At 38.9% G+C, this 12,170-nt stretch overlaps 1 protein-coding gene across 1 annotated transcript in view; it reads left to right on the top strand.

Moving 5' to 3' along the window:
* Positions 1 to 140: 140 nt before the first annotated feature.
* Positions 141 to 12,170, top strand: part of ARFRP1 (ADP ribosylation factor related protein 1) — a 41,859-nt gene continuing 29,829 nt past the window's right edge. The window contains exons 1-6 of the mRNA XM_042462674.1: positions 141 to 292; positions 3,758 to 3,857; positions 5,498 to 5,585; positions 7,618 to 7,700; positions 9,111 to 9,192; positions 10,148 to 10,218. Coding sequence (XP_042318608.1) covers positions 3,765 to 3,857; positions 5,498 to 5,585; positions 7,618 to 7,700; positions 9,111 to 9,192; positions 10,148 to 10,218 — 417 coding nt within the window. The 5' untranslated portion in view covers positions 141 to 292; positions 3,758 to 3,764. The remainder of the gene's footprint in view (positions 293 to 3,757; positions 3,858 to 5,497; positions 5,586 to 7,617; positions 7,701 to 9,110; positions 9,193 to 10,147; positions 10,219 to 12,170) is intronic.

The following is a 12,170-nucleotide window of genomic DNA, read 5'->3' as shown; positions in this document are numbered from 1 at the left end:
CATTTTCATTGCTATGCCACTCTATATTTTTTCTCTCTATGGTTCATGGCCACAGAACCCGGAAGCGGCGTGAGCTGCCGCGAAGAGCGAGACAGAAGAGTGGGCGGGGCATGAGCGCGCGGTGCTACCTGGGAAGTGTAGTTTTCTATGGAGGTAGAGGAGGCAGTCTCTTTCTGGAGGTGGAAAGAGCCAAGACTCCATTTCCCGAGTTGCCCCGCGCGGGAACTGTGGCGACTCGCTGGAGCCGTTGAGCCCAGTCTCAGCCGGGCTGAGGCGAGTGTGAGCGCCTGAGGTAAGCTGGATTTTGCTCTTATTTAACGGCTCGGCCTGAGCAGCCATGCTCCAGCCTTTCCCTGAATGAATGTGGGAAAGCCGCAAATAACAAGAACGCCTGAGAGGACGCCTCTCTAGGAATCCCTGGGTCCTCCAGCGCAACTCTATGGCCAACATCTGCCAGGCATTGATCATAGAGTTGCGCTGGAGGAGCTACAAATGCCCAGAGAAGCATTCTCCCTAGGAATCTAGTCTAGGTCCTTGGTGCCACCTTTGGTTAAATTTGGCCATAGAGTTGTGCTGGGAGGACCTAGATACTCCTAGAGAGAACATATTAATAAAATCCGTGAATAATCAGGTTCGCAAAAATCAAAGCCACAAATATGGAGGGATGAGTGTGCACTCGACTATAAGTCAGCCTCACGCATCGTTATGGGTTATTGATTATAGATTATTTCAGAACCAGAATCTTAACTGGAAATCTTCAGGGAGACTTGATTGATCGGAAGGGAAACGTTTGTTATTTGTAGCTGCAGCAGTTGTCCGTCCCCAGAAGGAAATGCAGCCTCATTTCTGGGGCCCCGAATTCAAAGTGAACCCAGTTTTTTATAGTGTTTTGATCAAAGGAAACTAGAAATCACATTTCATAGTTGAATTACATTGAATTAAACATTTGTACCCCTGTATATCCATTGGATGTTTTTCACCTGACGTGTGTCTCTCTCCCGCGTGGGACCCACCAGTCAAACCGTTATCTATACGTTTTGCTTCACTGTCCTCAAGATGTCTTTCGCAGAACTTCCTTTTATTTGGGTTAGAATTATAAGCTAGGAGCCATTTCCAAATTGTTCACGTTCCGAAACAAAGCATGGCCTGGAATAACAACTTTTGCTCCCGTTTTAGCACTATAACTTTTAACTTCTAAGCATAGTAAAATTCTGAATTTTAACCAATCGAGGGCAGGTTTTGGGGCCAAAATTATGGTTCTGACATGCCCCGTGGATAAGTCAAGGGCAGAACTTGGAGGCTCCTTCGGTGTGTCTGTGTGTGCCTACGGCAAAAGGCCTTTTAATCAAGGCTTTTTTGTTTCCCCTTTTTGTTCCAGGCTTTGTTTCATCCTTCGCTCCCCAAACAGCGTCAGCGCAAGCGGGAAAGGACTCCGTTTGTTCGCTTAAAAGCAATTAATCCCTCAGGATTTTCTGCTTGGCTCCGAAGAGAAAGGGACTGTTCTCCTGACTGTATGGGGAAATCTGAAAGAGCTGCTATCCCATTGCCTTATTGACCTGTAAATACCTGCGATTTAGGGGTCAATTTTTGGGCATAAATTTCTCAACTTAATGAGGAGTATATATGGAGACTACTCTGCCTAGGTCTTGTAGATTCAGGTTCATGGCCACCCTGGTTGAGTCTATCCATCTGGCATGAGGTCTTCCTCTCTTTCTACTTCCCTCCACCTTTTCTAGCATCATTGTCTTTTCCAATGAGTTGTGCTTTCTCATCTTGGCTTCCAGGGAGATTTTAGGCTTAATCATGGACCCATTTATTTGACTTCTTGGCTGTTCACAGTATCCTTAGCACTCTTCTCTAGCACCACATCTCAAATGAATTGATTTTCTTTTATCCACTTTCTTCACTGTCCGGCTCTTGCATCTGTACATAGGGATGGGGAATACCATGGCTTGTATGACCCTAACTTTAGTGTCAGCTGTATATCTTTACACTTTAGAATCTTTTCTAGTTGAATGGCAACACCTACAGGGTGTCTATCAAGAATTACTATATATACTCAACTATGGCCTTGCCATTCAATAACAAAACAATACACAGATTAAAATTCTTGATAGACACCCTGTAGACCTTGCCATTCAGCAACAAAACAGTACACAGATTAACATGCAAATCACCTCCTCTCAATCAACGGTATATATATATATACCCCACTCTCTTCCATGCCAGTATTCTCTGAAGATGCCAGCCATAGCTGCTGGTGAAATGTCAGGAATAAACTCTTCTAGAATACGGCCTCATAGCACGAAAAACCCACAAAAAACATTGCTGTATGTTTGTCAGCTTTTCTAAGTTAAAATTGGGCAAAGTTATCACATTAGTGTTAAAGGCTGTAATCATTGCTAATGGAGTCGCCATTTTCTTTGCTCTGCCTTTACATTGTTTTTGACATGTGCATGTTTTCTTAGTCTTGCCTGCACCTAGTCTTCTCCTCCACACATTGCACAGCCACCATTTGCTTTAGTTCCCTCCTCATCAGGCAGCCTTTCGGATGAACACAAACAGTTGTGTATGCTGGGATTTTGCAAGTTCTTTGGCATAGTTTTCCATTGCTTCATCCTTTACATCCTTTGTTAGATGCCTCTGTATTTTAGTCTTGACCTATCCATGAGTCATATCAAAAACCCTAATTTTGGCCCCCAAATCTGCCCTCAACATGAGATGAACTTATAGTTGAGTGCGTATGGTATTTCCTGAGGTGCTAAAGCATCCCATCTTGGTGCAGGAGAGTTAAAGAACACATCCTTGCAAAGCAAACCTAGAAGTATCTGTATTGTACTTTATTCAGATACCAAGTATAGCAGCATGTAAGAAAAAGACCACAGATGTACCTACTGGTTCAAAAGCTGATGTTATCTCCTTCAAACAGGTTATATATAGAATGGAAAAACTACACCACCTGGTTTTTTTATTTATTGTTTTTATTCTTTAGCTGACACTGTGGTTTTAAAACATCCTCCCTAAACTGTGAGAATGGTAGCAATCTACTCATTTGAATTGATGGTGGCTAGGGGCTAAAATGGCAAAGTAGCTGTCATTGTTCTCTCTTGATTTCCTGTCTGTCTCCCTGCCTTTTCCATTTAACTTTAAAAATAAAATAAAATGCGTATGTTCTCCCTTCCAACATATACTGATGGTTTATATAAACAGAAGTTGGTGCTACTATGTAAGGCCACTAATAGTAGCTGTAATAACTGTAAGTAATTGAATACTACTCTTCAGTCTATGGGAACCAGAAAGAATAAAATGGTTAAAATAAGAATAAAATACAGAATCAAAAAAGCAACACAAAATAGCTAAAGGGATGGGGAAGATGCCCTTGAGAAGTTACCCAGGCCATTGCAATCTTGCTTTTCCATCAGTGACTCTCACATGCCTGGAATAATGCCTAATGATTCAAATACACAGGTGGGCAGGTTGCCTGGGTTTGTCCCATGGAACTGACCACCTTCGTTCTACAGAGTTATTTTGACTGGGATTTGCGTGAGTGGCCCCTTCCTTCATGGTGACATAATTCAAAATGTTTTCTCAGCTTCTGGAAAAGTTGCTCTTGTGTGCTGTGGATGGTAGGTCAGTGGTCTGACCTTCTGTCAAGCTAGGCCAAGAAGAACAAAATGAGGTAGTGGCAAGGAACTCATTTCTGAATACTGTATTCTAATTTTTTTGGTGTTTTCCTCTTGCTTTTGTCTTTTGATAGGAGCAGAATGTATACCCTGCTGTCTGGGCTTTACAAGTATATGTTCCGGCGGGATGAGTATTGCATCTTGATACTTGGACTAGACAATGCTGGGAAAACGGTTGGTTCCAGTTCTTGTTTAGGGAGAAAGTGAGGGAGCATTTTGTCTTCTCCTGATTATATCCTTCTTGAGTTTAGGACTCAAGGCAACTAATGACACATGCATCTTAAGAGGCCAGAAGCTGCGTCAAAGCTGTGCTCAAGTCCTTAGAACTGGAGCAGTTAAAAGCATAACCATTAAAAAGAAAACAACAAATAGCCAGTACAACACATCTGAAAGGCCCTTTCCTGCTGAGCAATTAGCCCACCTTTTGACCACTGCTTTGATTAGTTTCTTCCTGATCCATAATTTCCAAATTGCTGGATATTTTTTTGCTGTGTTTTTATTCACTTAACACTTTCATTGTGGTTTTGTTTTTTTGCTTAATTGTAATCTACCTTGAGTTTTATGATTGAGAAAAAGGTGAGAGGTAAACCAAATAAATAAATAAATAAATAAATAAATGTTGAGAAGCTCATCACTGATTTAATTTAGTAGGACAAATTCCTCAGGCACTAGCATACCAAACCCCTTAGTAGCTAGGTTCTTGATTGATTTGTTTCTGAAAAATTCTAACCTATTAACAGTGTAGCCAAAGTGCAGAAATATAGTAGATTGCAATCATTTTAACTGCCATGACTCTGAAACCTGGGATTTGTAGTTGGATGAAGTATTCAGCCTGGTCTGTCAGAGAGTTCTAAGACTTTACTTAACTTCAAATCCCAGGGGTTCTACAGGATAGAGTCATGGCAGTTAAAGTGGAGTCATGGCAGTTAAAGTGGTGTTAATTCTGTGGGGTGGCTATACCCTAAAATCCAATGGCCAGAATCGTGTTGTTGGTGTACTTTTGTCCAGCACAGGTACAGTCCAGGGATGCAGAAGCAGAGTTACACATGTGGTGCTGCTGGACATTGTACATTGCACATACAGTCGGCCCTTCTTATACACGGATTTTTTATACACAGATTTAAGCATACACAGTTTGAAAATGTTCCAAAAAAGGATAAATTTACCTTGATTTTCCATTTTTTATAAGGGACACCATTTTGCTATGTCATTATCTGTAATGGGACTTGAGCATTCACGGATTTTGTTATACACGGGGGATCTTGGAACCAAACCCCAGCGTATAACAAGGGTCCACTGTACAAGCATTCCTTGCACATGTATGTTTGGTTTTACAGTCGGTTGCACAATACCACAATTCATCAACAAGGTGACATTGCTCTGTTGCTCCATAACTTTGTGAACATAAAATTATGTTCTGTCTCCATGATATATCATCTCGACTAGCTTATTTTTATTTCAAAATTGTATGATTGCAGTTCTTCTAAGATAGATATTTGCCTGGAATTCCAACAGAACAAGTCTCTGGAGCATGCTAAAATCTTTCTCCTGTGCTGCTTCAGCATTAATCCACTTCTTTTTCATTTGTGACTTAGGATGTTAAAGTTATATGTCAAGAGGTAACATTTTCCACTAAGAATTGCATGTAAATTACTAATTTGGGTACTGACTTTCCACTGATGGCTAGCAGAGGCGGGAATCGTTTTTGCAGTTAATAAATCTTAGAAGACTATTTTAATGGTTAAACTATTCTTGTGTTTCACAAAATACTTTGTTTAAATGCCCTGATTTCATCTTTTTTCCCTTTCTCCCAGACCTTCCTTGAACAGACTAAAACAAGATTTAACAGAAATTACAAAGGAATGAGCTTATCCAAAATCACAACCACTGTGGGCTTGAACAGTAAGTGAATCTAATTTGGTGAAGGATGGGAGAACCGAGTCCAAGGTGGCATGAATCACTTTGAGGCAAGAAATGAAAAACAAAACCTATGCTTAATTTTTTTTAAGAAAAAAAGAGGGCAAAATATGTATAAAATATTTAAGGCCATCTTCTCTAATATTGGTGCAGTTTGCGAATGTAAGAGAATTAATATTTAGATACATAAGGAGTGAAATATGAAATATTTTCATCGGTGTGGCCATAATTTTTTCCTAAGGAAAATTAAACAAATAGCTCTTTCTTTGATTTCTTTTTCCCCACTGAAATTTCGAAGTCATGGTCTGTTTTTCTAATATGTTTTGTTTACTTGCTTCAGATTCTGAATGCAGTTGATCATTGGTTTGCACCCACAGTTTTTGATCTCTGTATGCCCAGGTCACACTTTCCTCTTCAGTTCAACTGAAAGAGAACTTGTACATATTGCATGGAATTGTAGATAGTTTTTTTTTAAACAGAAGGCATGGAGCAAATCTATTAGATAACATAGTGTGTCTATATGAATTAAGGACACATCTGGAAGTGCTCTGGCAGTACATTGGAGAAGACAGATAATAGTGAGCCAGCTGACTCTCACAAATGTTTCTTTGCCATCACTGGTTTCCCTCTTGAAGAAGCCTTGATAAGCTTTTGAGGAACTCCAAGGTTCTCCAAAACAGTTTGAAAAATATTGACTTAAAAAACAAAAGAGCAATACCACCAGCTGAAAAGGTAGAAGGAAGGAGGGGACAAAAAGGGATGTGGCAGCACCTTAGTTTCACATGAGCTTTCATGGATATAAGCCCACTTCTTTAGGTGCACTTGTTGTTGTTTCCAACTTATGATGATGAATCTATCACATGGTTTTCTAGGACTGAGAGTGTGCAACTCACCAAAGGTCACCCAGTGGGTTTCATGGTGAAGTGGAGAATGAAACCTTATCTCCAGAATCATAGTCCAATGCTCAAACCACAATACCGTGCTGACTTTCAGTAAAAAGCATATTTATACAGTTGTGGGAGTGGGACAGAATGTAATAGGATCCAGAAAAATGCAAATCCTGTCTCTTGCCCTAAATTTTCAAAGGGCTGGATGGGGTAATACAGGTCTTTCAGATCTTCACAGTGTTCAGTTAGTGTTGGTGTGTGAAAGTCAGTTTCCTTGGGTTCAAAACCTTCTCTGAGAAGATTCTCGTTGTTAACATATGCAGCAGTAAAGACTCCTGTATTAATATGCATAGTGTGCTGTGAAGGCATTGTTTTTGTTCATACCTCTGCTGATGGATCAGAATTTGTATTTCTAGTCTTCCTTTGTAAATTCTTTGTTCAAGGGCTGTGACCTGCAAATCCATTACTAAATGCCCAGAAAGTTTGAAATGTTCTGCAGCTGGTTTTTGGATATTGCCATTTCTAATATCAGATTTGTGTCCATTAATATTCTTGCATACAGACATTCCTGTTTGTCCAATGCAGTGTGTAGAGGGGCATTGCTGACATAGGATATTATTTATCACATTGAAGGGCAAGCAAGTAAAGTCACCTTTGATATTGTGAGTGAAATTATTGGCCCCTGTACTATTGATGCATGAGTAGATGTGGGGACAGAGTTGTGCATTTGGGTTTGTGGCAGTTTTGTTCATGTATTATCATACGTATTATGTATTCTGTTGTTAGTGAATAGTTATTTAAGATTTGGAGCTTACCCGTAGCACAATAAAACCCTGCTTCCCAGGGAGCTATGCTATTCTTCAAAACTGTTTGTAGTTCATTGATGATACAATTGAGTGGTCTCCAAATCTTAAACAACTACTCATTTACAACCCTTTGTAAAGTTAGAGCAAGGGAGACAATTTATATCTTTCTGGATCCTGTTACTTTGTACCCCACTTCCACAACCGACATGGCTACTCCTTCAAACACCAGCAGATGAGTGATTCTGTTCAGGCATCACCTCTCAGGAACTTAGTTGGTCTTGTTACAAAGAAGTCTATGCTTGACTGCCTGTCCTTGTCTTCTAGTTGGCACAATAGATGTGGGCAAGGCCAGGCTAATGTTCTGGGATCTTGGAGGACAGGAAGAACTTCAGTCTCTCTGGGATAAGGTAGAGCTAACAACTGTGTTTTGATAAATACTTTGTTATCTTGGTAATCTTTTGGAGGGGCAGGATTTTGCACAGATAATGTCTCAAATACAGTAATTTGTGTTGCCTAGCTAGTATTAGTGACCCAAATTTATAATCAGTATGTGAAGGGATCTTGTAGTACATTTGATACCAACTGAGTGAAAGACGTTGTAACATATACTTTTGTAGACTTGGGCTACTTCTTCTGTTGTATCGGAAGAGGAAGACCAAATCTACTAAAGCTTATGCAACAACACCTTTTGCTCAGTTAGTCCAAAAGGTTCTACGAAATCCCTTTGCATATTGATTTTCCAGACTGATCAGTCTATGAATTTTACACCCAAATTTATTATATATATAAAGAGCTAAATCTGACTGAAGACATGACTAACTTATTCCATTGATTTTATATGCAAATTACGTTGTCAGCTTTTACATGCCAACCCAAGATGTCTTGTAAAAGGCAAATCCTGGAGATTCAGCTCAGGAGTTTGGAATGTCATCTGTGAACGTCCTACTAGTTTGCTTAGGATGACACAGGTCTCTAATGTTCTGGGACTCTTCCACCATAGCAGTTACCACCTGAGTACCAGTATCATAACTGCTGTTTCTATAAGTAACCATACTACTACAGCACAGCTTCATAACATCTGTTACTATCCAAGTAAACAGTATCACAGTATTACCTATATGGGGAAATTGTGGCATAGAATCAAAAATGAAATCTTTCTTCAGTAAATTATTACTATTATTATGATTATTTTCTTATGTCCCGCCTTTCTCCCAACATAGTGACTCAAGGCGGTGAACAACAAGTATAAAACAATACAATTTAAAAACAGTACCACAATATTAAAATATATAAATATAAACTTTAAAAATAATTAAGCAATTTTAAGAGTTAGAAAAGTTGGGTGGATGTAAGGGTGGATCAACTTTTTTTTCAAGGTCTTACTGGAAAATGTTTACATCTTACTCAGATTATTACCCATACCCCATGTTACGCGGAGCTTGTTTTCTTTTTGCAAGCCATCTATGGCTACATGTATTACTTTAAAAACAACAACACATCTTCATCTCTGGCATGGTGATCTAGCTGTTTGTGGCAAAAGCAAGTCTGACAAGAATGTGAGAATATATAAAGTATTAAAGAATGGCGTCTGCATCAGACATTATGGCTCTCTGGTCCCTTCTGTTGCCACCAAAACAGTCCTCAAGTGACCACTGTACTGTAATTTCAGTATTGTTGTTTATTACATATATGAACAATATTGACAAACAGTGTATATGTTTAAAAGTTCAGAAAGGAAGTAAGATGTCATTGGGGAAATCTTTAAAGATGTAAGCGTTCAATGATAAATCACATATTGCCTTCTTATGTGACTTCAGTATTATGCAGAATCCCATGGTGTCATCTATATTATTGACTCTACTGATGAAGAACGGCTTCAGGAATCTAAGCGAGCGTTTGGTGAGTGTGGCTGTGGAAGGAAGTTCTGCCTGTGGAAGGGGGAGTGTATATAACTTTTAAAATTGTTTGGGAAGAGTAGAAACTATTTGGGTTTTTTGCCAGTTGAGCAAGTATGCAAATACAGTAACCCCCAGAATCTACAAAACAGCAATACCTTTATTGAGACAATGAAAAATGCGCAAAATACATCATGCAAGCTTTCAAAGCTCCACCAGCTTCTTCGTAAGGCAAAGGTGTTAAAAATCATAAAGAAGATACAATCACAATGTTAGAGTCACAGGCCTATATTTTGTCAACATAGTTTTTGTTAATGTCGGTTAAGATGGTAACAGTTAAGTGTAGTGTAGAGATTGCTAGATAATAGATGGTAACAGTTAAGATAGTAACTGAAGTTTAGAGATTGCTAGATAGCACCCTAAAAAGCTAAATAAACAAAGTTATACTTCCTACAGTATATTTTTATTTGATGTTAGTTCTACATGTGTATGTAGGTAGTTCTTTTGACAGAACTGTCTAAAAACCTAGTTAGCATTTGAGCTGCTAATTTTCCTAGAACTTCTCATGGATTTGTTTTGGTTTATATTTCAAATGAGATTCTTTTCTATTATGATTGGCAATTTGTCTCCAGAATGTTTCACCAAATGAACCCTTTAATTCTTATTGTCACAGCATTTTAATTGCGACAGACTTAGGCTGCATCTGTACTGCAGAAATAATCCAGTTTGATACCACTTTAACTGCCATGACACAATGCTATGGTATTCTGGGAACTGTCGTTTTGTGAGACATTTAGCCTTCTCTGTCAGAGAGCTCCACAACAAACTACAAATCCCAGAATTTCATAGTATTGCACTATGGCAGTTAACATGATGTGAAACTGGATTATTTCTGCAGTGCACATGCATCCTTAGACTGGATTTCAAGTTTTACCTCTTTCCTTTCACCTTCCTTGCAGAAAAGATGGTTACCAGTGAAGTTCTGGAAGGTGTTCCATTATTGGTTTTGGCTAACAAACAAGATGTAGAGGTGAGTTTGTATCATACTTAAAACTGGCCCCCTAATTAGTGTCTTCTTTTCCTTTTATTTATATTTTGTTTGGATAGGTTGAATACCCATCGTCTGAAATGCTTCGGACCAGAAAAGTTTTTGAATTGGGATTTTTTTGAATTTTGGAATACAAGTAGTGTGCCAGGTACCTGTACTGTATTTGTGAGGCTGGAGAGAGATGTGAGGCTGGGAAGAGATGTGAAGATCTCTGAAATGGTGGGAACCCAAACCTAGTACTTGGTGCGGTCCATGCCTCCCATCATTTCATAGATCCTCTCATCTCTCTCCAGCCTTGCCAGTGCAGTACATGTATATACTGTGCTACTTGTATTCCAAAATCCAAATCCAACATGTTCCTAAATCGAAGCCTTGAAGCATCATGTAGGCACTCAAAAACTTTTGGTTTTTGGATTTCTGGATTAGGGATGCTCAAGATGTGTTAGAATTTATAGATTGGTTTTTATTGGCTTTGGTCTGTAGACCGTGAAAGCAGTTAACAGTGTGTAAACAAAATAGTAAACCCTAAAGCAGATGATAAAACAGAATAAATCATTTTAATAAATAAATAAATAAAAATTAAAAAGGAAACAAAAAACAAAACACTTTCCCTTTCAAAATGTAGAGGTCACTTTTATCTTTATACACCAATAAATAAGCTGTGATTTCATCCTTTCCCTTCACACTGTGATATTTTTGTTGCCAGAAACAGCTGGTGTGATATTCATAGTCTACTAAGTTCCAGGGAATGTTCTCTGAAGTATTTCTGGCTCTTTCCTGTACATTCAGAGTAATACAAAAAGTGTTTGTGGTCGTAATGTGTTCTGGTAACCCTCGGCAATTGCAAGAGACAAAAGTTTACAGTGAAATGCAGTTCTGTGCCAGGACTGATAAATAAATCAAGTGACTGTTCACCACAGCCATGTCAGGTGATAACTGTATTAACATGTTTCAATATAAGGAAAAGGAAGTAGGTCTAACAACACCTTTGAAAGTGATATTTCACCATAAGCTTTCCTGGACTCTAGTCCACTTTATCAGCATATAAGCAGTAATTGATAGACACACTATAATCCCAGTTTTGTTTTGTTAATTCTACTTCGATAGGAAACCAATGTCTCGATCTCAGCCAAAACAAATAAAATTAAACTTTTTCATCAATCCAAAATTCCGCCATTTCCTCTAGTGGAGAATGGCAAGGTCAGCAGTAGCCAATGGAGACAGAAATGTACTTCTATAATTTCCCAGCATTGCATCTATGCCTTTTTATTACGTATTTGTTGGGGGGGGGGGTAGTAATTGATCTGCTTGCCTTGTATAGAAGGCAGAGCGGCCTTGCTGGCAGATGGCAGCGTCTTTCAAAGGTGAGCATGTGAAAGAGATCTTGCAGGAGCGTAGCTTGAATAGCTATGGGGACAGAGCTGGCATATGGATATTGCAGTGTTCGTCGTGTTCCTGTTATATGGACTTTTGTTGCTGGGGAATATGTTTTTAAGGGTACTCTTTAAGTGGGGGCAAGCTTCCTATCTAAAATCAGTAATGGTGCATCTATATATAATTGTATAATAATATTTTTATTTATTTATTTAATTTCTATGCCACCTTTCTCCCAAAAAGGGGCACAAGGCAGCTCACAATATAAAAACACATTAAAACAAAATGTTAAAAGACAATTAAAATTACCCAGTTAAAGCACTACAAAGTTAAAAATTAAAAAAACAACACTTTTACTGCTGTAGTTCCATCCTATGGAATTCTGGGATTTATAGTTTTGCAAGGTCTTTGGCCTTCTCTGCCCAAGAGTGATGGTGCCTCACTAAACTACAAATCCCAGGATTCTGTAGGATGGAGCCATGACAATTAAAATGGGGTCAAACTGCATTGTTTCTACAGTGCAGATGCACTCTAATGGAACCTGGTCTTTGTCCAGTCTG

Source organism: Sceloporus undulatus, chromosome 4 (genome assembly GCF_019175285.1).
Source record: "Sceloporus undulatus isolate JIND9_A2432 ecotype Alabama chromosome 4, SceUnd_v1.1, whole genome shotgun sequence".
Lineage (NCBI taxonomy): Eukaryota > Metazoa > Chordata > Lepidosauria > Squamata > Phrynosomatidae > Sceloporus > Sceloporus undulatus.
The sequence above is the reverse complement of the archived record's forward strand: the minus strand, read 5'-3'. Positions and strand labels throughout refer to the sequence as shown.